General features: G+C 40.0%; 1 protein-coding gene across 1 annotated transcript in view; it reads right to left on the reverse strand.

The window, feature by feature from the left end:
- Positions 1-1,277: 1,277 nt before the first annotated feature.
- LOC132239341 (ADP-ribose glycohydrolase MACROD2-like) overlaps positions 1,278-27,574 on the reverse strand; it is a 792,923-nt gene continuing 766,626 nt past the window's right edge. Inside the window, exons 12-14 of the mRNA XM_059705503.1 lie at positions 13,420-13,497; positions 10,059-10,127; positions 1,278-3,622 (exon numbers count right to left, since the gene is read on the reverse strand). Coding sequence (XP_059561486.1) covers positions 10,066-10,127; positions 13,420-13,497 — 140 coding nt within the window. The 3' untranslated portion in view covers positions 1,278-3,622; positions 10,059-10,065. The remainder of the gene's footprint in view (positions 3,623-10,058; positions 10,128-13,419; positions 13,498-27,574) is intronic.

A 27,574-nucleotide genomic window follows, 5' to 3' on the forward strand; every position in this document is an offset into this window, starting at 1 on the left:
TTAGTGTATGGCAAAGATGAAAAGAAACAGATTTAGAAGCTGTTCAGCATTTAAATGCTGGTTTAACATAAGAGGCACGTATTATTCTACTTAGCAGTTTATACCAGATATCAGAAGACATATTTTTCCTTGCAAGCCACAGACTACATTTATTTGCATTAAGTAAAAACATATCTTGATCAAGAAAATTACTTTTTTTTCTGATTTTCCTTTATATCACAAATGTCAGGGTAAGGCAAATCCTTAATGAATCCTATGATAAAAACCCTACTCCCCAAGAAAATATATTAAACATTCTGCTAACTTTGTTATTTTTCAAAGCAAAGCCGACATGCACCACATACAGGGGAATGTCATTTCAAATCAAGTGCATCAAGCAGAACTGAATTAATTCACAAAGAGGCTTTTCAGTGTTTCACAGAAAGATTTACAATTAGCTGCGGTGACTAATATGTGACCCAGTATCATAGACAGTGTTCCGGACGCCTCCTTTGTATGTTTCTATGAAAGGAGGATTGTCCATCATCTGAATAGTTAACCAGCCAGAGGACAAGCCCCTTTGTCTCTCCTACAGTCAGTACCTTTTTAATTAGAACTCTTCCGTGGAAGGCCTACTTCGTTTTCTGTGTGCAAACATGACTAATATGAGGCTGTTTCCCACCCTTATCCTGTAGCCCCTCATGCCACATAGCTGGGCTGCAGTGTGGCTGGAAACTGACATCCAGAATTCACGTGTAGGAGAGCCAATCAACTTTTCCAGCTTTCCATCGTGTAGCTGTGCAACGACAGTGCCAGTGAAATGAAGATGTCTTCTGTTCAGTTGTCTTCGATCTGGCTCGTGGCTAGATGTTTAATATTTTACTATTAAAATGGAAATTCACTTCATCGTTTATTTTAAAGCATAAAATCTTACAGCCCAATAGCAATCAAACAGCATAAGAAAACAAAAATGGAAGCACAATTCAATCATCAAATGAAGGTTAAACAACTTTGAGAGTGGGGCGGAGGACAGTTACTCCTCCCCCTCTTACTTTCCTGGCCACAAAACGGACTTTCCTTTCTCGATAGTGTTCAGGCAGAGAATGCTTTCCTGGCCTCCCGCACATTGAAAATAAATGAATAAAATGACTGTCCTGGGTGATGAGGAGACACCTGGACTGAAATAATGCCAATCCCAATGTTCCTAGCAGGTGTATTAGGTCTCTTTCTTCTGTTTCCTCTCTTCTCTGGAATGTGTGCTCCCACCAGGTGCACTTGTCAACTACTTCAGAAGAGACAGTGACTTTCAATTAAGTTATAAAGATCAGCCCAGCAGGTGTGATTCTGTGGTTGAGCATCGGCCTATGAACCAGTCAGGGCTTATGTTTGGGTTGTGGGCTTGATCCCCAGTGTGGGATCTGCAGGAGGCAACCAATCAATGATTCTCTCTCATCATTGATGTTTCTCTCTCTTTCTCCCTCTCCCTTCCTCTCTGAAATCGATAAAAACGTATTTTAAAAAGTTATAAAGATGACATAAAATATGAAAAAAATAGTATTAATATGGTGTCATTTCTTGAATTATTTAAAATGAGTCTTCTTTTTTCCCCCCTAGAAAGTGATGTCTAATGGCAGTGGGAGGCTGTAGAATAAATGGCCGGAGACATGGCCAAGTTCCAAAATCATGAGGTCACTTAAAACAGCGGCTCTCAACCTGTGGGTCGCGACCCCTTTGGCAGTCAAACGACCCTTTCACAGGGGTCGCCTAAGACCATCCTGCATATCAGATATTTACATTACGATTCATAACAGTAACAACATTACAGTTATGAAGTAGCAACGAAAATAATTTTATGGTTGGTTCACAACATGAGGAACTGTATTTAAAGGGCCAGAAGGTTGAGAACCACTGACTTGAAAGAAGCATGGCTGCTAGGTTGATGAGATTGTTTTTAAAATATGGACTGTTAAAAATCATATTACATATGCAGAACTGTAACTCACACTTGATTTCAGTATACCAAGTAAACTAGGCATAAGGGCAGCAAATTCAGAGAGGCCAACACAGCTTTCACTGAAAGATAAGGAGTTGAATTTCCATAGAGGAAAGGGCAAAACTGAAGAATTTCATGGAATATTTAAAAAGCAAAACATCCTTTTATTTTAGAAATACTCGATTTGATCCATTACTTTTATCGCTCTACTAAGAAAAATGTATATAAACAACTTACAATTCTAAAGCTCTTATAAGAAAGATGGATTTAAGAAGCTATGCAAGAAATGATAACAGTTTCCACAGTGGGGGGTGGAGGGGGATGGTCTTGGGACCCAAGGAGACTGTGGGAAGCAGTCATCTTGCCCCACGAGGGCCCTTGTTCATGTTGGCTCTTGGACAGACATTTGTGACGTCTGACCTTTTCCTGGGTCCTTCACCCCTGCGCCGACTGTACTTCTGGCCTCTTGGATCTTAACTACAGCTGCTCCCCCCTTTAATGGTCATAATCTGCTGAGAGAGGGGGCCAGCTATCACATTAGTCTTGGACCTGGCGTGGGCAAGCCACACTATTTAAAGGGAACTGGAAGCCAAAATTGCAAGCGAGACCTCTCACTGCCTCTAATTTCAAGTGAGAATCTGCTCTGCAGGCCATCAAACCTTGGGTAAAGATAACATGTTTTATTTTTATGAAAAGCATGTATATAAAGAGAGATTCCAAGTGGAGCTTTTAATATCACAGGCATATGTTTGGATCCTAAATGCAGCAGCCCCCCTCTCTTAATTAAAACACCTAGAAAAGTGTCATCCCTCAGGATGGTGTCAGACTGACTCACAGCCCACTGGGGGGCTCCACATTGCCGCACTCGGTAAAGACCTCACAAACGGAGAAAGCTCTGCTAAAGGTCAGTGTCAAATAAGAACATTCCTGCTGTCCTACCCATGGAAGGAGAGGCATGAAAGCTGTCAGGGCCTGCCCTCCTGTACATCTCTGTGCTCGGCTCTGGATGAAGCCCTGCGGGCATATTCCTCTCTAACCGCATGTTAAACAGAGCTGTAACCCGTGCTGTGGGAATCCCTGAAGAAGGTATCATTTTCAAGTCACCATCCTGACCTTTTCCCAAGTGATTTCTGAGGGTTTTGCCCATTTCCTCTCCTGTCTCCTTTGCCTGTGGATTATACTGATATTGGGCTTGGCGATTCCTGAAATTTAGCCTGCAGCTTATCAAAACAATGGTCTTCCTCCTTTCTTTGAAGAAACTACTGTCCAACCAGCTTTGTGAAATAACCAAGAAAGCAGACAGGGCCAGGATACACACGTGAGTGCTAAACCATGACGCTGGGGCGCAATTGTGAGAAAAAAGACAGAAATTGCAGGAACAGAGCCTGAAAGATGCGTTAATGTGGGTCGCCCCACCAAGTTAAAGAAAGGTTTTGTTTTTTCCTTTTTCTGCAAGTAAAAAGAACAAAATGCAGCTGAGAAATTAGAGCAAAGGATTCCCCATCCTTGTGTGGGACTTGCCTCCCCCACCCCCACCCTCCTCCACAGCACCCCTGCTGGCTCCCGCTCTTCCCCCAGGGCCAGCAGAGGCTGGAATGCTGAGGTGGCATCTACTTCCATTTCTTTGTTCCTTTGCTTCATCGTGTGCCCCTGCCAAAGACAAGGAGAAACCAGCTCTTAGATTAAAGATAAACCATCTTTATAAGCTTAGCAAGGAATATCTTTTTTTTAAAAAAAAAACCTCAACTGAGGATATGTGTTTTTATTGATTTTAGAGAGAGGAACGGGGGGGGGGAGAGAGAGAGAGAGAGAGAGAGAGAGAGAGAGAGAGAGAGAGAAAGAGAGAAAGAAACATTGATGTGAGAGAGAAATATTGACCAGTTGCTTCCCATACTCATCCCGAATGGGGATTGAACTGCAACCCAGGTATGTGCCCTGACCAGGAATTGAACCTGCAGCCTTTTGATGCATGGGAGGACGTGTCAACCAACTGAGCCACCTGGCAACGGCAGGAATATAATTTTAATACAATTGTTGCCCCTTATCTAAGTGGAGGGACACGTTCAAAGACTCCCAGTGGAGGCCTGCAACCCCAGATAATGCCCAACCCTATATATTCTATGTTTTTCTGTATACATGCATACCGATGATAACATTTAATTTAAGAACTAGACATAGTAAGAGAATAACCAGAATTACTAATATTGAAATAGAATAATTATAACAGTATACTTTAATAAAATTACAGGGATGTGGTCTTTCTTCCTCAAAATATCTGGAATTTCCATTTAATATTTTCAGACTGCAATCAACTGAAACCATGAAAAGCAAAACTATATAAGTAGAACCACTATACAGCCATTTAAATGTTTCTCACCCCTCAAGCAGGCCTAGGAATATTTTATTTGACTATCAGAGGACTTTGGCTATCTAAGCTGTAATTGTTGGTACATGGTATTTTTAAAAAGCATCTTAATCACTGTTTAATAAATGTATGCCACACTGACAACTTGCTTCGGCTGATGGGTATGATTAACCCAACTCTTCAAAGTATTCCTTTAAAAACCTCACCTTGACTGGATGTGCCCTCCCTTTTTGGGACCATTCATACATTCTAGTATCCAGAGCTCAACAGAGAAATCATAATAATCACAAATTATATACAATTTATATAATGTTGATTTGCAAAAGTTGTTGATGGTTAGTCCACATTTTGAGATCTTATTAAGTCTCTGCTGTGTTCTTCACCTGAGAGGGCTCTAAGAAGATACCATGCCTTACAAGAGTCTATAGACTTTATATTTTTAAAAACAAGGTATAAATCCACATAGAGGGAAATGCACAGGTCTTAAAGCTACTTCAGTCTGTTTTGAAAAAATGCGTAAATTTAATTTACACCACTATCAAGATGTAAAGCATAGCCATCATCCCAGAAAGCTCCCTTTCCAATCATTAACCCCACTCCTGCTGAAATCAATGATTCATCTGATTTCTGTCACCATAAATTTCCACATTTCTCCAAGGAAGAATTAGAGCAGACGTCCTCAAGGCTAACTTTTACTCTGATATCATATGAGTCTTTTTGGGAAAAAAATACCTTTGAGGTTTGTAGGTGTATGTAAAAGCAATATTTTAGACAATTTAAAAAATATCCATAAGTAGATAAGGAAAGAAAGAATCCTGCATAATCTTCGCTTTAGCAATAACTTCTGTAGTTAATATTGTGGTGTTTTAAAAAAGCATATTAAGTATTTCCTTATAGCAGTGGTTCTCAACCTGTGGGTCGCGACCCCTTTGGGGGTCGAACGACCCTTTCACAGGGGTTGCCTAAGACCATCGGAAAACACATGTTACATATTGTTTTTGTGATTAATCACTATGCTTTAATTATGTTCAATTTGTAACAATGAAATTGGGGTCACCACAACATGAGGCACTGTATTAAAGGGTCATGGCATTAGGAAGGTTGAGAACCACTGCCTTATAGGATTTTTCTATATCTTTCCTACATATATACCATAATTTTAACAATGAAAATTGTAAACATGAAGAAAATTACAGACAATAGTATAACATATTTAGAATATATCTACTATCCAGATTTAATGTGTTAATATTTTTCAAATTCCCTAATAATGTTTTTTAATTTTCATTTTACTTTAAGAAAGAAAACATTACAGATAAATTAATTTAACTTACAGATAAAGAAAAACTATTTCTCTTCCTTCACAGAGATGACCAAATCTTAATATTGGTGTGACTCAATAATTTACATAGTTTTATACTTTTAAGTACATATATTTATAACATGCACACATATAATAAAAATTATATAGCATTACTTTGTATATTATAAAATGTACATAAATAGTAGTTTTGTTTTGCCCTGTTTTTAACCACACACCAATTACTATTATAAATCTATATTCAATATTTATTTTGACTTGCCTTTGTGCTTACAATTTTTCTTAGCTCACAATTGTTTCCTGCATCCTACTCTGTCCTCTGGGCCCAATTTTCTTCTTCCTGTTGTATATGTAGGAGCTTTTAAAGAATTTGAGAGGCAATTTTTTTTTTACCTGAAAAATGGCAAATACCATTTTCTTAAGTGATAGGGCAACTAGTCTAGAACTCTCTATTGGCAATTATTTGTATCCAAGTTTTGAAAACTCACAACTAGTCCACTGTCTTCTGACCTAAACGTTTGTTGGGAAGCCTACTATTCACACAGTCCTGACTGCTTTCTAGGTTAGCTCCTTGTCTCTCAAATTGCTTTAATTTCTTCTCTTTGGTGGATTTATTTGGTGGATTTATAGTGCCTGCATGTGGATTTATTTTAAATATACATCTTTCTTGCGACTTATTGTTCTTCCTTTAATTTAAAATTCATGACTATTATCAACTCTAATAAATTCTGTCATTATCTTTCAGATATTGTTAATCTATCTCCTTTTAAAATGGCTATTGAACACAAAACATCTTGGTTATGTCTTATCCTTCACATCTCTTCATGTGTCTTTTATATTACTACACTTTTATTCGCTTTTTCCAAATTATTAATTTTTCATAGTGTTGCTCTTATTTTATATCTGCTTTTCATCTTTTTGTCATTTTTATATATATTTACTTTATAAAGTCTTCAAAATTTTCTACTCTCTCAAGTTCTTATGGTACTAATTATCCTGTAATTTTACCCTCCAACCAACTCTCATTTTTGATGGATCACTTCCTTGGGTGTTTTATGTCTTAAAATTGTGAACTCACGCTGGCTGGTTGCTCAGTGGTTAGAGCAGGGGGGGGGGTGGGCAAACTTTTTGACTCGAGGGCCACAATGGGTTCTTAAACTGGACCGGAGGGCCGGAACAAAAGCATGGATGGAGTGTTTGTGTGAACTAATATAAATTCAAAGTAAACATCATTACATAAAAGGGTACGGTCTTTTTTCCCAATAGTTTTATTCATTTCGAACGGGCCGGATCTGGCCCGCGGGCCGTAGTTTGCCCACGGCTGGGTTAGAGTATCAGCCTGTGGACTGAAGGGTCACAGGTTTGAATTCCCAGTCAAGGGCACATACCTGGGTTGCATGTTCCATCCCCGGCCCTGCTATGATGTGGGTAGGAGGCAACCAATGTATATGTCTCACACCAATGTTTCTATTCCTATTCCCCTCCTTTCCTCCCTCCCTCCCTCTTTCTCTAAAAATCAATGGGATAAATATCCTTGGCTGCGGATTAACAAATGCAAACAAAAATATTGTGAACTCATCTTCAGATATTTTTTCTTCTGTGACATTTCCAAGTGATATTTCCATTTGCTACCTATAATCAACTATATAAATTAATTTTTGTATATTACTATATGACTTTGGATGGCATGAATTTGTTGCAATGTCATGGTGCATTTATGTTTTCTACTTATGATGGGAGTCTTCTTCTTTCTCCACACTGCACCCTGGGCAGACCCACGTCTCCTTGTTAATTTCTTGAGCTGAGAGTCCCAGATTTATACATGTAGAGGTATCAGTTCCAGCTTCTTACCCTGAGTGGCTCAAGGTCTCAGGTGGGCATTAGAACCCCAACCCTAGCCATAGGGCCTATTTCTGCATCAACAACGATCTGTAGCCCTTAGGGTTGCTGCATCTCCAGCTCATCAGATTATTGTTTTGGCTTTCATTTTCCTCATTACTCCTGGTGCCATTTGCTTTTATGTCCATTGAGCTTTGTACTTTAAAATATTTTTGTTATAGTTTATCTCTCGTTTATAAGTATTTGTGTTGAGAGGAGTTCTGTATTACTTCCATTGCTTCAGTTACCTATTGCAACATTACAAATAATTCCAAAACTTAGTGGCTATGAATATCAGCTATTTATTATTTCTCATGATTCTATAATTTGGTCTGGCATCAACTGGGCAGTTTATCTGCTCCAGGTGGTCTCTACTAGCACCAGAAGGTCTCTGACTTTCTCTCCATGTGGCCTTTGTTATTCTATAGATGTGCCTGAGCTTCACATAAGGTGGCTGAATTCCAGGAGCGGGTATTCTGAGTGAACAAAAATAGAAGCTACAAGGCCTCTTGATACCCAAACTGGAAGCTACAACCCCCTCCACCTGCCATATTTCTCCAAATTTCTGTAGTTCCATAACCATCTTTACATGCCCTCAAATACTTATTAAAATTCTTTTTACATTTGCAGAATGTTCTATTTCTCCATTAATCTGTTCCCTTATTGTTATTTTTGATACCCCTGATTTTTCACAATTATAAATTACACAACACGAAACATTTTTGCATTATGTCTTTGATCTTTCTAATTCTAATTCAGTTTCACTGTAAGTTCTTTAATTTCCTTACAGGTATGATACACAGAACTAAAGGTTAAGTTCTTTCTTCCTGTTGAACTACCAGATAACGTTTACAAACCTAACTGCCTAAATATTTCTGTAGGAATCAGTGAAATTCCTCAGGTCATACTGTTCTCTGTGACACCTGTGTTAAAAAACACCTCACTATTGTTTGAGGAATAATATGGTGATATCAAAGAATTTGTACTTGGAGTATCTAAACTTCCATTGACCAGCCAAGTGACCCTGTGTGAGCCCCTTCTCTTCCTGGAATTGAGTTTCCTTAAACTAATATTGAAGTTTAAGTTTTGACAACTCACTCATTTGGGTAAAGGTATAAACTGGTGTTTATTGTCAAGGAAAATATTTTGACAGTGATCACAGAAAACAGATTTGCCCTGGTACAATATCTGGAAATTGAGCACACTGGAAAATAATAGTGTCGATAAGAAAAAATAATCCAGACAAGAAGTTTACAGTTGTTGCCAACTAAAGGGCAAAAGGTAAAGCAACACTGAAGAACTTGTATTTATAATGTTCAGGTTTAGTCTCACTTCATTACTTTTCAATGGCACTTCTCTACCATATCATTTTTGCAGCTTAGCAGCATATTTAAAATATATGAATGAGGTTATCAGTAAAAAAAGGAGACATGTTTCAAGACCATATTTGTGTGTGTTTATAATTTTTTAGCAGTCCTATGCTATACATGCATTATGCAAATTCTGTTATATCTAGTTTTAAATGATGTTCAAGATCATGATGGGAAGGACAGATGCGTGTGTATTTTCACACGTTTTCAAACGTTGTTCTGCTGTCATGCTGGGACTCAAGGCTCTGGTGCCGCAGGGCCTCCTTGGGGTGCAGAGATCTACTGAGAAGATACAGGGAGTGCAGGGTGGTGCTGGAGGCAACAGTGTCAACACATTTGTGTCTTACACTAGACAACCCACAATTCATTTATTCCGTAGGGTGTTTTTTTTTTAGAATAGCTAACTATTTTAAGTTAGGAATTGGAATAGCAAGCCTGACTTATTTCCTCTAATTTTTCTCACCAGCTTTCAAGATATGGAAAAGACTTATAGACCACTCATCATTCTAGATATACTTCATTCTCTGCTGAGAGATTTAGTGTGTTGGTCTGGAAAAACTCCTAAGTGTGGCCTGGCCCAGACTTTTATTTGCTTTGGGAGTTCCCTGAGGCTCATTCAACTCAACAAACCTTTGTGCAGACATACAGTTCCACAGGTAGTTGTGCGAGAGGTTAGGATATGAGACAGGTTTCTTTCTGCCAACATACTCAAGGGGCTTTACACATTCCCCAGGGCAAAGCTTTAGTTGTTATGCTTAAAAAAAGATCTACTAAAACAACTCAGCAGGTAAATTCTGGAAAAGCAATACTTCAGAATCAGCTAGGGGCTGCTGAAATAATTTAATCACTCCAGGAGGCCAGGAGGTGAGATGAATGGAAAACCTTTTTTTTCCCCCTTGTTGTTAAAGCTCAGAAAACCAGAGTAATGCATGATTTGAATATGCTGTGGCTTTTCTTTTTCTCTGAAAGATGGCAGGCTTCTATGGTAATCTTTGCTCCTTACACTGTGTTATTTGGTATAAAGATTTTTAAAGTTTAGCCTGATCCATGCTGTGGGACTTGGTAGAGTCGAGGGAAATCCAGTATGCCATTTACAAATACTTCCTCAGACCAGTTTAACCAATGAAAAATCCCACCACAAGGACAACTTACCTATTAGTTAATCTTCTTGCTGACTCTCTGTTGGGTCATTTCCACTGTCAACCTGACTATTCATTTCAACTATAACCAGAACGGAAAACAAAAAGGTTAAATATTTATTAAAACCAAATCTCTTAAACACATTAAAATGGCCCATGACTTGATACTTTTCTGATTTCCTGTTTTATACCTCTTTTCAGTTCATTTTCATTCATTTATGATTTTAGGGTCATTCTTGTGGATTTTTACTGAAGAGAAATGGGGAGGGCAGAATTGCCTTTTTCCTGAATTGTAGAAGCTAAGTTGTCATTTCATACCAGATTTTGGGGTTGATATTTGGGGTATATGTATTACCACCCTTAGATAAATTCAAAGGCATTAACAGATATATAAGAAAACAAAGGGAGCCTTAGCCGGTTTGGCTCAGTGGATAGAGCATTGGCCTGCAGACTGAAGGGTCCCAGGTTCGATTCCGGTCAAGGGCATGTACCTTGGTTGTGGGCACATCCCCAGTAGGGGGTGTGCAGGAGGCAGCTGATGGATGTTTCTCTCTCATGGATGTTTCTAATTCTCTATCCCTCTCCCTTCCTCCCTGTAAAAAAAAATCAATAAAATGTATATTTTAAAAAAAGAGAAAACAAAGCAAAAGAGATCATTGATCTGCAAAGAGGTAAGCAGCTCCCTTTGAAGGGGCTAGCTATGTCAATAGTCCTCTTTGTTTTGCCATGTTCTCAATTTTGAAATTCCAAACAGACCTTATAAACCTGCCATTGGGTATAGCGGCAGTAGGTGCTATGAAACAGAAAAGCAAAACATCTAACCGGATCACACAGAAATAATAAAACCTGTGCTTTTACTTCACTGTGTATTGTTCTAGGTGAGCATTTGCATACAAATAGAATTCATAATTACTGCCATTGTCCAGAAGTAGCCAAGAGCAGGCATAGCAATCACTCTGGACATTTTCAAGGGTCATTGGTTTAATTAGGTTGATATTTTTAAAGCATCAAAGCCCATATTATAAACTGAGAAACAGTACACAAATGGACAATGGCTAGGCCATATATAACAATAGAATTCTGACTTAAAACCTATGCAGCAACCAGCCCAGGCAACCAAACCACAACCTCTGCAACAATTAGCTCAGCATGGTCAGTGACTGCTAGGTTCCATATGCTCGCCCCAACCAAGAAAAGCAAAGTATGTCCCCAAGCCAGTCGCCTAAGAAGTCCCACTTCTGCTTAGCCCAAGTGTTCTTTCCTCATGCCAAGAACTTTAATCAGAGGTTGCTTTGAGCCTCCCCCCCTTTTTTAAACATTTATTTTTATTGTTGAAAGTATTATAGATGCCCCCTTTTTTCCCCATTGATCCCCTTCCCCACCTCTGCCCCAGCCCAGGCTTTCACTGCACTATTGTCTGTGTCCATGGGTCATGCATATATGCATATAAGTTCTTTGCTTGATCTCTTTCCACCCACCCACCCATGCCTTCCCTCTGAGATTTCATAGTGAGGGACCTGGAGAGTATTATGCTAAGCAAAATAGAGAAAGACAGGTATCACACGATCTCACTCATGTGGAATCTACAGAATAAAATAAACTGATGAAGAAAATAAATTCAGAGATGTAGAAAGATGGAGCCTCTCTTTTTGTAAACTATAAAAGTTTCTCACTTCCCTGCCTGCCTTTGAGTTGGCCAACCACAAGTGCTAATGGCTGACACTTTGGTAAGCGCGGAATAAGTAACCTTTGAGTTTTCTCATTTGGGTAGCCTGTATTTATTTGCAGGAAATCAACAACTGAAATCAGTTTTTCCTGAACTTCAAAGCATGACTAAAGTAAAATAGTGGCAGATGCTCGTTTTCATTCTCCAAAGAGGTTTGAAAGAGGGAATGACGTCATGTGGTAACCCACCCAACTCTTTCTTAAGGAGGAAGGTTTGAAAAACAGGTCTCTTTGGTCTCACCTGGGTTTCTAATGACATGTGAGCTCATTCTAAACCCAGGTGTAAACTGGCCAGAGGCAGACGATTTACCTATATAAAGAGAATAATACAGGGACTTTCAATCCTGGTCTACAAAATTTTTGTAAGTGTGCCCATCTCAGTGTGGGAGCATAATAAAATATAGTAGAATATGCCTTTTCTGTTTCTTCTTCTAACCCAATAGTCATTAGTTCCAAAACCTATTAATCAATGTTACTATAAAAGCATTCCATGATTGAATACATTTGGGAGAAGCCTGTAGTATGCATGGTGAATCTCCAAGTAAGGACTAAAACTTAGTACTTCTCACATTTATTTCTCTTGTATTCAATGAGCATTATATGGGCTTGGTCTTGGTGTTCTTCAGAACATGCTTTGTAAAAATTAGTTATGAACTATGTCTACAGAGGCAAAACCAAGTTTTGTTCAACTGGGCATGACTAACACGTGGTAGCTTTTAATGGATAGATCTGGTATTTAAAAACATTATTTTTCCAGATAATGTTTGCCCACGAGTGAAAAATCAGTTTGTGGAAAAGGGCCTAGAGCAGGGGGGAATACCCAGTACTATGGGAAACTCTATGTAAAACCACTAAGTAACTTCTACCAGTGGCTAAATTTTTTCCAAGGTCATTTATTGACTCAAAGTAATTTGCAAGTAACTCAAACAGCAAGATACATATAAACAGTTGAACACTGATCGATTCTGTTTCTCCTAAGCTCTGTGGGACAGTGGAATGAAATATTTATTAAATCTCATGTGCTCAAACAGTAGTTTTTTCTAATGCAAGTAATGACCTTACAAAAGGTCCCCAGCAGGAGTTGAGGGTATGCTCGAATTTCAGAAGCTCCAATCTTCAGATGCTTTCAAAATGAGATGTGAATAAAAAAAGGTTTTTGTGAGTTTATTTCTAGGGTGCTTTTAAAGACACAGTACATATTTGGCCAAGACATTAGATGTGATGCAGTGAGATAAAGTGATGAAAGTCCAAGAAAGACCTTAGCCCAAGCTCAAGCCAAAGCTCTGGGGTGGTAACAGTGGTAACAGGGGTAACAGTGGAACAAGCATTTTTTCAGAAGTAAGTGGTGCTTCTGTAAAGTTCACCAGCTGGACTTCCTGCAGTCCAGGCTAGCCCTGGAATTACCCAGCGTGGCCTCATTTTTGCGAGTTACGATTTAACTGAGGCACATGCTGTTTTTTAAAGTTAGAGTCAGTGTTTTAAAAAGGCTGCCAATTTTATTAGTTCCTAGTAGAAAATGGTTTTTGAACTTGACTTTGTCCTAACCGAATGTGTTAATTCATAGAATAGTGAGCTCCCTTAATCCTAGATTACACACAGGAAATGTGCCGCATCTGTAGACTGCCTGGGCTCAGTGCTTAGGACCTTACCATCAGGACTTGCGGAGTTTTCTGTGTCACAGGAGCCTTCGCTTTTCACAGGAACTCTAGGCGTGTCCTCGCCTTGAGCTGAAAGAGTGAAAGGAGACAGTCCCTTGATGAACAGAGAATTAGAGGTGTCTGACTGCCAACTGTTCTGTCCCCCTCCCCTGCCCTCTCAAATTCAAAAATTTTCCTGGGACTCAACTTCTTTTGTAGAAAAAGTTAAATAAGAAAATAGTAGTTTGAGCTGTTGGAATACTGTAGTGCTGCCATCTTGTAAGTCCTCCAATTTATGAGATAATCACATCTATACATACATACACGACTTTTAAAATTAGATATCTGGTGGCATGAAAGCAGGGGAATTTGGTCTAATCAGAATAACCTGCAATTTAAATTTAGGAAAATTTGTATATTTGTGTGTTTAGGTAGCTTCACCTTTGAAGAGAGAAAAGAAAACCTACTTTGCCTTCGGCTTGCCTGAATGAAGAGAGATTCATTCCCCTGGCAAAGAGTTTCTTGTTTAAACACAAATGAATGGCTTAGTTGCTGCCCTAGGAGACCGCTCTGAGCTGCCATTTTGGATTGCCAAGAGTCCAGTCTTTAATTTCTGCTGTGATTGTTCTCTATTTGCACAGCTTCTAAGGTTTGTCATCAACTCACTGTGACTGAGCTGTATCATGTGCTTAAATGTAGCAATAAGGGAATGTTGTTGTTTTTTATTGTAAGAAATTTCCCAGATAGTCAATATCCTCTTATTTCTTTAGTTAAGTATCTATTATGTTTTCACAACTTGAAAGGCCAGAGCATTTGAAAATATAAATACACATGTGGTGTTCTGGAAAAATCCATACTTTCAGAGTTTTAATTATTTCTGTAATTTTTTAAACAGAAGATTAAATTCATGTTTATTACATGAGTGCTTGTTGAGCCTACAGTATATTAAAGTTGGTGTGCCTGAGGGTGAGAATGAAGCAAGGTTGGGAAAGATACAGTTTATAATTTCTTCAGAGAAAAATATCTTCAAAGATGGAACTTGCACTTTTGTAATGATTTACTGACAATAGAGAAGTATGACTCAGAGGTGACCAATCTCTTGAGTCTGGATGTAGTATTTGAAGACATATAAAAGAAGCAAATTTGAGGAAGGTAGAGAAAGACATTTTAGATTGGAAGTCTGAAGTACTGGGTCCTTTCTGTGAAGATGCCAACCCAGCTTTTGCACCCAGGGATGAGGAAGAGAATTATGAATTAGACATGCACGTATTTTGGAGACATCAGTAACCCTGATGATATGAGAGAAGTCAGAAGGAGGATAACACAGGAAGAAATGGAAAGACTCATAGGCTCCCAAGCCCTTCAAGGACAACATAAAAACTGTGTCCATGAGTTCTTTTCATTAGTTCCTGGGGCTGAGGAAGAGAAAACAAAACTTAGGACTTCCAACTGGACTTAACACTGTATCATATCCTTTCTCACTCTGCCAATTCTAGAAAGTGGACCATTTTTTAATTTTTCATCAACACTTTCTTTAAAGACATAATCACAGAAAAAAATATTGGTGGATTTCCCCAATCCTGAGAAGAGAAAATATTTGCTGACTATGCTTGAAAGCACAGAATTAATAACCAAAAAAATGGAACTATTTTACTTTATATAAACATAATAAATTGTGGGTAGAAAAAATACCATAAGCAATGTTTTAAAAAAAGAAAGGTTATAAATTGAGGAAAATATTTATACCTTTTATCATAGACATCTTTAATACATAAAGGACTCTAAAATAGAGATGAAAAAGATAAAGAATACAATAGAAAAAAATTTACAACAGTTCATTAAATTTTTTTTAAATGGCATGTAGTCATGTGAAAAGATGATTCACTTTGCTAATAAGGAAGGACATGCAAATTGAAATTACATTAAGAAAGGAAATTTCTGCCTAGGGTAGAATATTATGATGTAGCCTAACCCTTGTACCAAGAACAGCTAGAAACACTGGAAATCTCTCTATATAAAAAGCCAGTGGCCTAACGCCGTAACGCCGTCATGACCAAAGGAGCAGTGGATCTTCGGGCAGGCAGGGCAGGCATCCTAGCAGTGGAGCTACTAGCAGGGGAGAGCTATGAGCAGTGGAGGGCAGGGTGTGAGCTACAAGCGTCTATGGGCGGGGCGGCCAGCTGAGGCAAGCGGAAGCGAGCTACTCCTCGTGCATGATTTCATGCGCACTGGGCCTCTAGTATTATATAAGACCTTATTTCAAGGCCCCAAGAGTCATCAATGCATCACAGCATTCAGGAGGTGCAACATAGTGAGCCTGAAATTCTACATGTGCCAAGTTGAACAGAGCCTCTTGAAGCCTTAAGAGGTTTGGAGGGGTAAAGATAAGAGGGACAGACAGAACTTGGAGGTCAGGGCCCACCAAGAAAGAGGGGCTCTGATAAGTACCTCCAGTTTTCTGTGGGATCTCCTGAAGGGTGAACTCTGGGGACATGGATGAACTTGAAATAGACCAGCTCTTTAAAAAAAGTGAAGTTATCAGATTGCTGAGCTGGGCGGTTTTGTGTCCATTAGCTAGCTCCTCTCTTGCTGGCCTCATCTTAGAAGAACAGAGTCTTTGAAATATTACACGTATGCACTTTCCCTAATCTACCTTCTCCTAACCAGGGTAAGCAGAGATCTCACCTGTTAGCTTTTCTCTACAAGGCCTTCCACTATTTCTGCCTTTCATTTTGGGCCTGGATGCAGCTGCTGCTGCTTGGAGTAGAGATAAAGAAAATGTTTTCTGTAGGTTGCTTAATGAATAATGAGGATCAGAATAAAGGTCTCTGAACAACTTCAAAACGAAAACAAAACACACACACACTAACCATTAGGGAAAGACTGACGATCTGGAAAACATTCATCAGCATCATTAGTTTATCAAAACACACCATTAAGAGAATGCAAAATAAGCCAGTGGAAGAATATATATACAATATAGGTCATTTACGAAGACTCTGTACTAATACATTAAAAAATCAATATATGAAATAACAGAAAACACAGGAAACTCAACAGAAAAAAAAAGTAAGACACAGATATATCACAAAAGAGGATATCCTGGTTGGCCATTTAATTTTTTGAATGACTTTTACCAAATCTCATAGTATTTAAAAGCCTTGTCTTTTTCATTATTAAAATGACTATAAAATGGTCTAACTCCTTGTCTAACTCTCTGGGAAGCTACTAGAACTAATTAAAACATAACATTATTGTTATTTTAATAAGAAATAAAAGGAAAGGAAATTTAATTGATCTAACACTATTTAAACATTACTTCCTGGACTTTCTCCTCAGGTTTGTTGTTTCTAATGGTAGGATGTAGGGGTACCGATGGCTGATTCTTCCAGGCAATTGCTTTCAAACTCATTATAGTCAATGGTAATAACTTGAGATATTACTATGGAGCAACCTCCTTGACATTGTCAGGATGCTAGCCAATTAAACAATGCTCAATGAAAATGAAGGAGCACTCAAAACACTTTTAAGAGCTGGGTGAGAGAAGAAGGAAGAAGTTGAAGAAAGCACAACCCCAAAGGCAAATCAGACAGTAGTAAATATTTAAGTTGTTGCCCTATGTTTTGTTTTAACTTAATCTATAATAATAAAAGTGTAATATGCTAATTAAACCAGACATCCTTTTGGATGTCCTTCCAGATGACCTTCTGAATGAAGCCAGGGCTGCGAGAGAAGCCAGGGTTCCAGGTGCCTGCCAGCGGTCGGAGAGAAGCCCGGGTCCTGGGTGCCTGCTGGTGGCTGGAGGGAAGCCCATGTCCTGGGTGCCAGAGGGAAGCTAGTGCCAGAAACCGGAGGAAGAAAGGCCTACTCTTGCATGAATTCCGTGCACCAGTGGGGTCTCTCGGGCTGGCCTGTGGGATCCGGCCGAAACTGACTCTCCGACATCCCCCAAGCGGTCCCGGATTGCGAGAGGTTGCAGGCCAGGCCGAGGAACCACACCGGTGCACGATTGGGGCTGGAGAGGGACATGAGCGGTCAGCCAGCCAGGGAGGGACTGTAGGAGGGCTCCAGGGCATGTCCAGCCTGTCTCAGTCCCAATCGGCCAGACCCCAGCAGCAAGGTAACCTACCGGTCAGAGTGTCTGCCCCCTGGTGGTCAGTGCATGTCATAGCAAGCGGTTGAGCGGCCTTAGCATATCATTAGCATATTACGCTTTGATTGGTTGAACGGCCGACTGGACATTTAGCATATTAGGCTTTTATTATATAGGATACAATACATTCATATGAGAATCTTTGGCTTGTGCTGCCATGTAGGAACAGATTAGCATGAGATGCAATGAAAAAGAAAAGCAGAAATCAAGGTTCTGGAAGCAGAATGAGGCATAGTTTGTTAGATCTGCTTTCAAAGACTCTAAAGGTATGTTCGGTAGAAATTATTCATTTATTTAATATCATGATGAATGCATATATGTGTGTACATGTGGTATGAATATATGACTGTGTGCATTCAGTTGCATACTTATGTGACTATGGATGTGCATATATGTATACATGTGCAAGTGTGTGTTATTTGTGTGTGTGTGTGTGTGTGTGTGTGTGTGTATTTGGAAAGAAAAAGAGGAATGACAGACATTTGTTATTCTGGCATGTGTGGAACTGGTATTACCCTAACGATTTCTCTCCTGCTGGGCAATGCAACTGAGTGTCTCAGAGAAATGATTCTATTTCCCATAGACAACAGAATCTGATCAAAACAAAAATTGCCTCTACAGTCTATTTATTCCAGTTTGCCTGTCCCTTTCCCCATTTTGATTACTGCTGCTTGAAACACAAACAAGAGGTGTATTTTAGGGCTCCTAGCAGGAGATAAAAGATACTGAAATAGAAGGAGTCTGGAACATTCAGAACCATTTTAATTTTAATTCACCAACTTCACTGTCTTCCTCAAAGCCTTGATTATGTTAATCCTTTGTAGGTCAGTTGCATTACATAAAAAGTAATAAATGAAGCAGGTCTCATCACAAAGAAAAGATACTGAGATGCATATAGAATGCAATTAACCAGATTTGTAAACACATAAACACAGATGTTAGAGGGACCTTCAAGTTTTTGATTTGAGATTTGTGTTGGCAATACATTCCATGCAACAAATGGAATTACAATTATTTCTCAGAATGTGAGTTTTGTAGGTGTCATGGCAGCTATAGACAGCAGGGCCTGTCTGGGTCTGGATTCAACATTAATGAATTAGAGTGGTGTTGACTTAAAGCAAGCACTCTTGAACCATCTTCAACACTTTTGTCATATCTCTGTTACAACTCTATTATTAATGTTAAATTAGGTTATTTTTCAGAAATGTTCTCTTCCTAGCTTCTTTTTTAAAAAAAATATATTTTATTGATTTTTTACAGAGAGGAAGGGAGAGAGATAGAGAGTTAGAAACATCGATGAGAGAGAAACATCAATCAGCTGCCTCCTGCGCTTCTCCCACTGGGGATATGCCCGCAACCCAGGTACATGCCCTTGATCGGAATCAAACCTGGGACCTTTCAGTCCGCAGGCCGATGCTCTATCCACTGAGCCAAACCGGTTTCGGCTCTCTTCCTAGCTTCTGTCCCTATGGGAGTCCACTGTCCCTTGGCATTGGCTTGGCCAGGGGATTTGCTTTGGCCAATGGGATATTAGCAGAAGTGAGTCAAGCAGAATCTTGAAATGAATTTGTAGAGTTGAGGATTTCTCTCTGTGCTCCTACCTTTTACCCCAAGAAGAATAAGCTTTCAGGAGCAGCATATCTAAGGATTATAAGACATGAACTCCACTCACAGCCTGACCGCCTTTCTGGCTCAGATGATGCGGTGGATCCTCACATGCATGAACAAAAGTATAGATGATTGTTCTAAGCCCCAGAGATTGAAGATGGTTTGTTATGCAGCATTCTTGGACAATAGCTAAAGCATTTAATATGTTTTTAATGGACTCAATCTTAATATTGCTTCTTAATTTTGTCCCATAGCAATTATAGTTATAAATTATGAACTTGATTTATGCCTAATTTATAACACATTATAATAAATATGTTAATTTCTGCATAATCAAAAATTGTCTTTAGAATTATAGATGGTGCATGCATGGAACTTTGAGAAATACCAAATTAATGTATATAGGTGAGAGGTTTCTTAACAAGCTAAACTCTGCTGACTTCATAATGGTATTGAAATGGAAGATAACTGTTGTTAAGAGTTTATGGCATTTGTCACAGTCATTTAAATTATAAGCTCAAGTGGAAAGAGGCTATTATTCCACATGCATAAACATTGATTTATGTTATTTTGAAGCTACTGATAGTTAGAGGAGATGAGCTTAATTAGACCTTGCTTTACCTTAGACTGCTGAGTTCACTTTCTAGGTGTAGAATCCAAGGAAGAACAGACTGTTAATGAAAATACAGGACTTGAAAAGAAGTTGAGTTGCAGTAGTACACTGTGTTATAATGATATTTCCTTACAATCTCTCTTTACAGTCAAGTCACAAACACCACTTAAAATTATCTTTAAAAAGTCACTTTTCTCATTGATGTGGTTACAGTAGCCAGGAACTAAATATGTTTAATCTCACAAAGTAAATTCCAATCCTTGGTAGTGGCATGGGCTTACTTATTTATATAGCTGCTTCTGTGGCATACAGGTTTCATAGCCAGGTGTTTTATGATAATACTAGTGGCCTGGTGCACGAATTCATGCACATTGAAAGGAAATTAATTAGAAGAAATATTTTAATATCGCTATTCACCATTTCTCTATAATAGAAGTGTCAACCAAATTCACAATTGACAATGACAGATCAAAACACATGTGCGATTATGTATGGCGCATGCACAAGTCAACTTAGCCTTTTATAGATATAGAATAAACTTGCTTAATTAGACCTGCTTTCTGATTTAGCTAAACTTTTTCCAGCCCAGTGAAGCACCTCAACTTCTCTTTCAGGTAATTGCCAGCAACACAGCAGTAAATATCAACACGAAGCAGATTATTATTGCAGATCATGCAGGGAGAACAAATGGTGAAATATTTAACTGCAGCAGTGTTTGACTATATTATGTGCAGTGAGAAAACCTGAAGTCATTTTCAAGGCCCACCATTTCTTCTTTTTAGTCAGGTCAAGTTTCCAAGCTTTCTAAATCTCCATTTTCCAGCTAATGAGAAGAAAATAGGATTCCAGTGAGTCTCCTATCTATTTACTCCAGGACTTCTTTGAGGATCAGATGAGATGAGGCACGTGAAAACGCTTCACAGACATTTGGTTACAGTGTGAAATGTTTCCACCTGGCTATAAAGCAAGTCATGTTCTGGGGCTAAGAAACTGCAAGGAGGCTAGTTGTCGCTAGGGAGAGGAAGCTGGGTGTTGCTACGTGACATCATTACCCGAACATTAGGACTCTTAGCATATTAGCCTTATATATATCTATACTAATAAAAGGGTAATATGCTAATTAGACCAGACATCTTCCCGACGTCCTTCTGGACAAAGCCATGGTGGTGGGGGCCAAGGCAGAGGTGGTTAGGGGCGATCAGGCTGGCAGGGGAGAGCAGTTAGGGGTGATCAGGCTGGAAGGGGAGGGCAGTTAGGGGCAATCAGGCCAGCAGGGAAGGGCAGTTAGGGGTGATCAGGCTGGCAGGCAGAGGCAGTTAGGGGCGATCAGGCCGGCAGGCAGATGTGGTTAGAGGCGATCAGGTCAGCAGGCAGAGGCAGTTAGGGGCAATCAGGCAGGCAGGCAGGTGAGTGGTTAGGAGCCAGCAGTCCCAATTGCAAGAGGGATATCCGACTGCTGGTTTAGGCCCAATACTGCAGGATTGGAGAGGGTGCAGGCTGGGTTTAGGGACCCCCCCCCCACCCCTCCATGTACAAATTTTGTGCACTGGGCCTCTAGTATAGATATAAGAGTGCAGGGGTTGAACACCTACTCGTGGGAAAATTCATCTAACGTGAATGGAGGCAAAATCAGGCAGCATTTAACAAACTTTACCACCCACTCTCCTTACAACAAATGCCACAAGTCTGGCTGCTATCCATTCCTTTTCTCCATTGAATATGCCTTTGTTTTGGTTTTGTAATTTTGTTTCCTGTTGAGCAGGCTAGAGTCTGACCCTCAGGACTGCCCATTTCTGGCCACCTTCCTCAGAAGTGTCACTACTGGTGTCAAAGGATGGATTGCAACTCTTTATAGCTGGTCCAAAATCCAAGCTCTGGATTTCTGTTTGTGTGATTGTGGGCAAATCCTGCTCACATCCAGAGTCTCAAGTTTTTTCACTTATGGATGGAGGTTATGATATATCCCTCATAACATTTGAGGATCAAAAGAGATAATGACTGACTGTAATAAGTTCTTGATTAATATTTATTGGCTGAGAGAAACAAGTTTAATATCTACTTCTGAATATTTTTCATCACTGACCCTTATGCACACAAACTTAGCTGAATCACCTTGTTGTATCATTCAAGAATTTATTACATTTCTTTCCTCTCTGGTATCATTAATTCATTAATTCATTCATTTATCCAGCCAGCATATGTATGTTGAGTCCCTGCTATGTATGAAGCTCAATAAAAAGAACTGAATTAAGTAGAGGTCTGGCTTAGCTGGATTAAACTTCAGAGGAGAAAGCACTGTTGTCATTTAAAATAAGTATCAAAAATAAAATGCTACCCATTCCTCTCTTTCAGGCTTTGGAACAAGCCTGGTTCCTTGCAATTTGCTAAAGGTAAGTTGGTCCAAAGTCTTCCATAAAAAAAACAAAATTTCTTTTAGTCTTTAAGTTTTGGGTTGGAAATGGGAAGTTTTAATTAGATGGGTCCAAGAGTGGATTTTTAAAAAAATCAAAACCTAATGCTTAAATTCTTTAACTATACCACTTAAATTAAGCCACATGCTTTTAACTCACTGTCCTGCATTTCAAAGGCATTTTCATTTTCATTTACCTCTTGGTATGTAGTTGTCCAGATTCTCCCTCTCTTCTCCTGTTCTTCCTCTTTCCTTCCCTTTCCCTTCTTCCCTTCTTCTTTCCATTCCTCCTCTGCCCCTCACTCCCTCTTACTGTTCCTCCCTCTTTATTGTCATTTGTTTTGGTATTTTTCCAATTTCCCTATTTGGTTGTTCAATTTTTTTTTCTTATTTACTTTCATATTCTCTTTATAAATTAAGGAAATTAACTCTCTCTGTGTCAAATATGTTGCAAATATTTTCTCCTACATTGTCATCTGTCTTGTTTTTCTTTAAGACACACTAAAGAAACTTAACTCTGCTTTCTTCTAAAAGTTTTAGATATTTTTTAAAGTGATACCTAGATGCCAGGAGAGATATAAATTTTTTTTTCAAATTTATTAACTTATTTCTATTTGACATGTTTTCAGAGTGAGACTTAGCTATTGGTTTTTGAAACAATTCAGTTGTCCCTTCATCTTAGGGAATTTCCCTCTTATATGTGGACTTATAAATTTCAGGGACTTTTAAATTTCAGGGACACGAATTTCCCCCACAAAGGATAGTTTATTTGTTTTCTCTTCTGTATAGAATATTTTTCTCTAATTGTTTTAGAGTTTCTGTGTTCTTTTTCACTGTGATAATCTCAAGTCTTTTTTTCCTTTTTCAGTAATTTAGTCTTTGCTGTTCTTAGTTAATTTATTTCTCTATGGATTAAAAATTTATTTCCTGGATTCTTACATTTAAGTTCCTTTATGTTTAAGCTCTTTAAAAAAAAAACAACACACAAATATTTTATTGATTTTTTTACAGAGAGGAAGGGGGAGGGATAGAGAGTCAGAAACATCAGTGAGAGAGAAACATTGATCAGCTGCCTCCTGCACACCCCCCACTGGGGATGTGCCCGCAACCCAGGTACATGCCCTTGACTGGAATCGAACCTGGGACCCTTGAGTCGCAAGCCGACGCTCTATCCACTGAGCCAAACCGGTCAGGGCACTTTAAGCTCTTTAATATTCTTTAGAAGTTTTCAATAGTAATCATAGAGAATTTAAATATTTTATACTGTTTTATATAATTTGTATTGATTTCAGAGAGGAACGGAAGGGGAGAGAGAGATAGAAACACCAATCATGAGAGAGAATCTTTGATCGGTTCCCTCCTGCACACCCCCTACCGGGGATTGAGTCCAGAACCCGGGCATGTGTCCTGACTGGTAATCTAATCAGTGACCTCTGGCTTCATGGATCTATTACTATCCTCAACCACTGTCCCATACTAGCCAGGCTAAAGACTTTTCTCAGGTCATGCTTTCTTCCATAATATACCCCTCACCTGTCCTTTGCTGGCTTGCACGCTTACTTTCTCTCTCTCTCTCTCTCTCTCTCTCTCTCTCTCTCTCTCTCTCTCTCTCTCTCTCTCTCGGCTTCCGTGTGCTTGCAGAGGGAGGTGTATGGCACACATTAGCAGGCTCCTCACAGGAGGTGTGATCTGTTGGTCCTCTAGGCGTTCTCTAGAAGCGCTTTCTTTTGAGAGTTCTCTCTGGGAGGAGTAGGCAGCCAGAGCACTCACTACATTAGTTGTGCTGAATTTCTCACCATGTGTCCCATGCCCAGCCCAGGTTCACACCAATTTGTCTGCACTGTTGCCTTTCACAGTGGGAAGCTGTTCTTTGCATTTGGATAGTTTTCTCAATTCATCATGAGACAAAACTTTTGTTCCAAGGGCAAGAGTCAGCTAGGGAGGCTCCCTATTCTCTTTTCTGTTTCTCTCTCAGCCTCCCAAACCAGAAGATGGTAATAAATCCTCTGCAGACGCTAAATAAATTCTGTAGGGAGGGAACAGGGCTCCTTCTTATTATTTATTTTGGCCTTAACCCTGTAAGCCCTTTTCACCTCTCATGAACGTTTCCCTTCTCATTTAGGCATTCTTTTATTTTTCTGTAAAAAGCTTTATTGTTTCATTTGGTCCATTGCATGGGAGAGGGCTTCAGGGTGGTTAAAAGAATGACTAGTAGTTTCAGGGGGGCTCAGGTAAAAGCCAGACACCAGGGGAATACACAGGGGCCTTTCAAAGGCCTCTGGGCTCCAAAGGCTCCTAGTCGTGATACTCGCCCAGCCCAGCCTGGGGGCCGGCAGCCTGCAGAGGTGAGTCAGGTGTCGCCCATCTTCTTAATGAGTCAGGTGTCGCCCATCTTCTTGATGAGTTTCGCCTCCTCGCCCAGGAAATGGTTCTCAGGAAGTCACAGAGCTGAAGGTCTGCACAGGTAGAACCCAGGGCCTGCAGCTCCAAAAGGGACTGCGTCAGGTTCCTCTCCACGGCCAGGGCGGCTTCCATGGTATCCTGAGTGTCACCTCACTCACCTTGGGGAGGCTTCAGCACGTCCTGGAAGAGAATGCGGCCACCGCGCTTGTTTTGCAACTTTAAGAGACGCTCAGCGCCCCTCGTGCTTCTCCGCCAACTCGCAGAACAAGTGGCCCTCACCCTCCAGAGTCACATCATTGCAGTGGAAATGGAAGCCCAGAGAGAGGTAGGTGTGGGAGGTCTGCAGATATAGGTTGGCCAGGTTGTTGACTGCAGCCTCCACCTCGATGGAATAATTCTGATGAATTTGGGAACTCATGGTTGTTCAGCAATAAGGAGTTAAAGTAGGGAAGAAACAAAAAAACACCCACACCCACAAAAAAACGGTGTGTTGGCTGGTCACAGAGATGGGTCTGAAGGTGGTGACTGGATAAGATGCAGGAGAGTGGCCAGAGGATGCAAGAAAGGGGTGTCCCTGGGTCTGTTCTGTCCAAACATTGTTGAAGCAGGAGACAGATCTGGGACCGCCGAGGGCACTGCCTAGGAGATATTCTTTTCATTGCATTTCAAAACAAAATGAAGTATGCTGTTCCAGTCTCTATGCGGTCTCCACTTTCGGTCCTCAGTTATCAGGGTTCTCTGCAGTGAGTCTTCTGTTGATTATTCAGGAAGTTGTTCTGTATTTTAGTTGTAATTCCAGTTTGTTCCTGGGAGCATGTATGTGCCACCATTTTTAATCTCCCAGGGCTCCATCTTGAAGGAGGCTCCACCTGAGCCTTTTGAGCACCTCCTTGCCTGCTCCTGCTCACTCCAAAGATCTTGCCTTATTTATTTCCTCTTTTGTTTTCTATTTGGTGAAATACTTGTGTGTTTTGGTTTTTTTTGCTAGAGGTAATTAGTTCTCAACATTTGTTACTGGCCTGCTTTCCCTCTCCCATTTTCCTCTCAGCAGGAGATAGTAAAATGGAGGATTACAGAAAGTTTTCCTGCCTCTTTGGGGAAAGGTGGAATAAAAGGTGTTCATGCCTAACTTCATGTGCCTGTGAAAATTCCCCTGGCTGCCCCTCTCTCAGGGAGGTAATGGTAGCTAGTAAGATCATATTCAGGATTATTTTTGAGCCTGGTGGAGTTAGGGGTGGGTTGGGGTAATACCCTTGCTCCTGCCTTCTGCATTTCTGGAAATGTGTCTTTCCTTTTGCTGGTATGAGCCTGTTCTGTCTGATTACTGTTTTTTGTTGATGTTCTTCGTTTGGTTGTTTTACTTAATCTACTTTCATATTGTTGTGTTTGAAGGAGGGTGACGTTTGGAACCTGACTTCAACCACCAGCTGAAACCCAAGACCAGGTGCCTCGATGCCTTTGATTTGTGTAACTGGGTATTCCCTATGGACCCTACACACACCTGGCCTTTGCCAGCCGCTGATTTCAGGACTATCGATCAAAGTTCGTTCTGATCAGACTTCATGTTATAGACTGAATGTTTGTGTCCCCCCACATTCATATGTTGGAGCCCTAATCCTTCATGTAATTGCATTTACGTCACATAATGATAGGGTCTTTATGGAGGTGATTAAGGTTAAGTGAGGCTCTGATCTGATAGGTCTGTAGCCTTATAAGAAGAATAGAGAGATTTCTCTCCGTCTGCCATGTGCCCATACAGTGAGGGAGGCCATCTACAGGCAAGGAGGAGCACCCCCAACAGAAACTGGCCGGCCCCTTAATCTTGGACTTCCCAGTTTCTGGAACTGTAAGACAATACATTCCCATTGTTTAAACCATCCGCTCTACTGTATTTTGTTATGACAGCCCAAGCAGACTGATACAGTTGATTTACATTTAGTTTATACTTTGGGACAAAGGTATATTTGTACACCATCTGTTCCTCACCTAGCCTGTCCCCCCTCCACGCAAAAAAAAAAAAACAAACCCAGTGCTAAGGTTGCTACTTGACCCTCTACCTCTCTTCATCACTTTGAAAAACGCTATGCACACATGTCCATGGCTTCCTCTCCAAAGACAAATAATGGATAATTAAACTGACAGGGTCATACTGGTGGAAAATTCTCATGTTTCTTTGAAACACCCTTTCCATGGCAACACACCTCTTCATGTATTAATTGAGAATATTTTATCCTAATCAAAATCAGAAGCTGTCCTTAGTAAAAGATGAAAGGCAGTGGTAGTATCTGGGGGTGGACATGAATCCAAATATATATAAATTCTTCTTTTATGTTTAACCAGATACTGTGCCTCAATGTAGTTACTCTGAGAATGATTTGAAAATTCATCATTAGCTATTGTCAGAATAACCACTCTACAGAAACTCAATGTTTAAAAAGAAAAGCCCCCAAAATATCCACTGGTATTTCATGTGATTGGATGCAAAATGAATGAAGCATATGCTGCCTTCATGGAGTTCACAAGCTAGTGTGTGTGTGTGTGTGTGTGTGTGTGTGTGTGTGTGTGTGTGTAAGAAAGCGTGAGAAAGAAAGAGAACTCGCACTAACTACACACAAGCCAAATGACAAGAGCTGTGGCATAAACCAGGAATTATGGGAGCACAAAGGAGAGAGTGATTCACTTTTTCTGAAGGGGGTGAAGAAAAATGTTGGAGGACAAGGAGACGATATGCAAGCTGAAGCCGAATGACTAAGTCAGTTTCAAGTGTTCCGGAGAGGTAGAACTCATGCCAAGCATTTGGATAAATAGAAATATATCTCCCGTGTATAAAACATGTGGAAGATTCAGTTTAGCATCTTCACCCTGACTACCTTGGGCTTGACCCTTCTCCTCCTCCACCCTTCCGTGCTGGTTGTACTGCTCCCCCAGAAATCTAAAACAAAGGTCCGGCCCCTCTGTATGTGATCACACCATTGGAGCC

Source organism: Myotis daubentonii, chromosome 8, assembly GCF_963259705.1.
Source record: "Myotis daubentonii chromosome 8, mMyoDau2.1, whole genome shotgun sequence".
Classification (NCBI taxonomy): Eukaryota; Metazoa; Chordata; class Mammalia; order Chiroptera; family Vespertilionidae; genus Myotis; species Myotis daubentonii.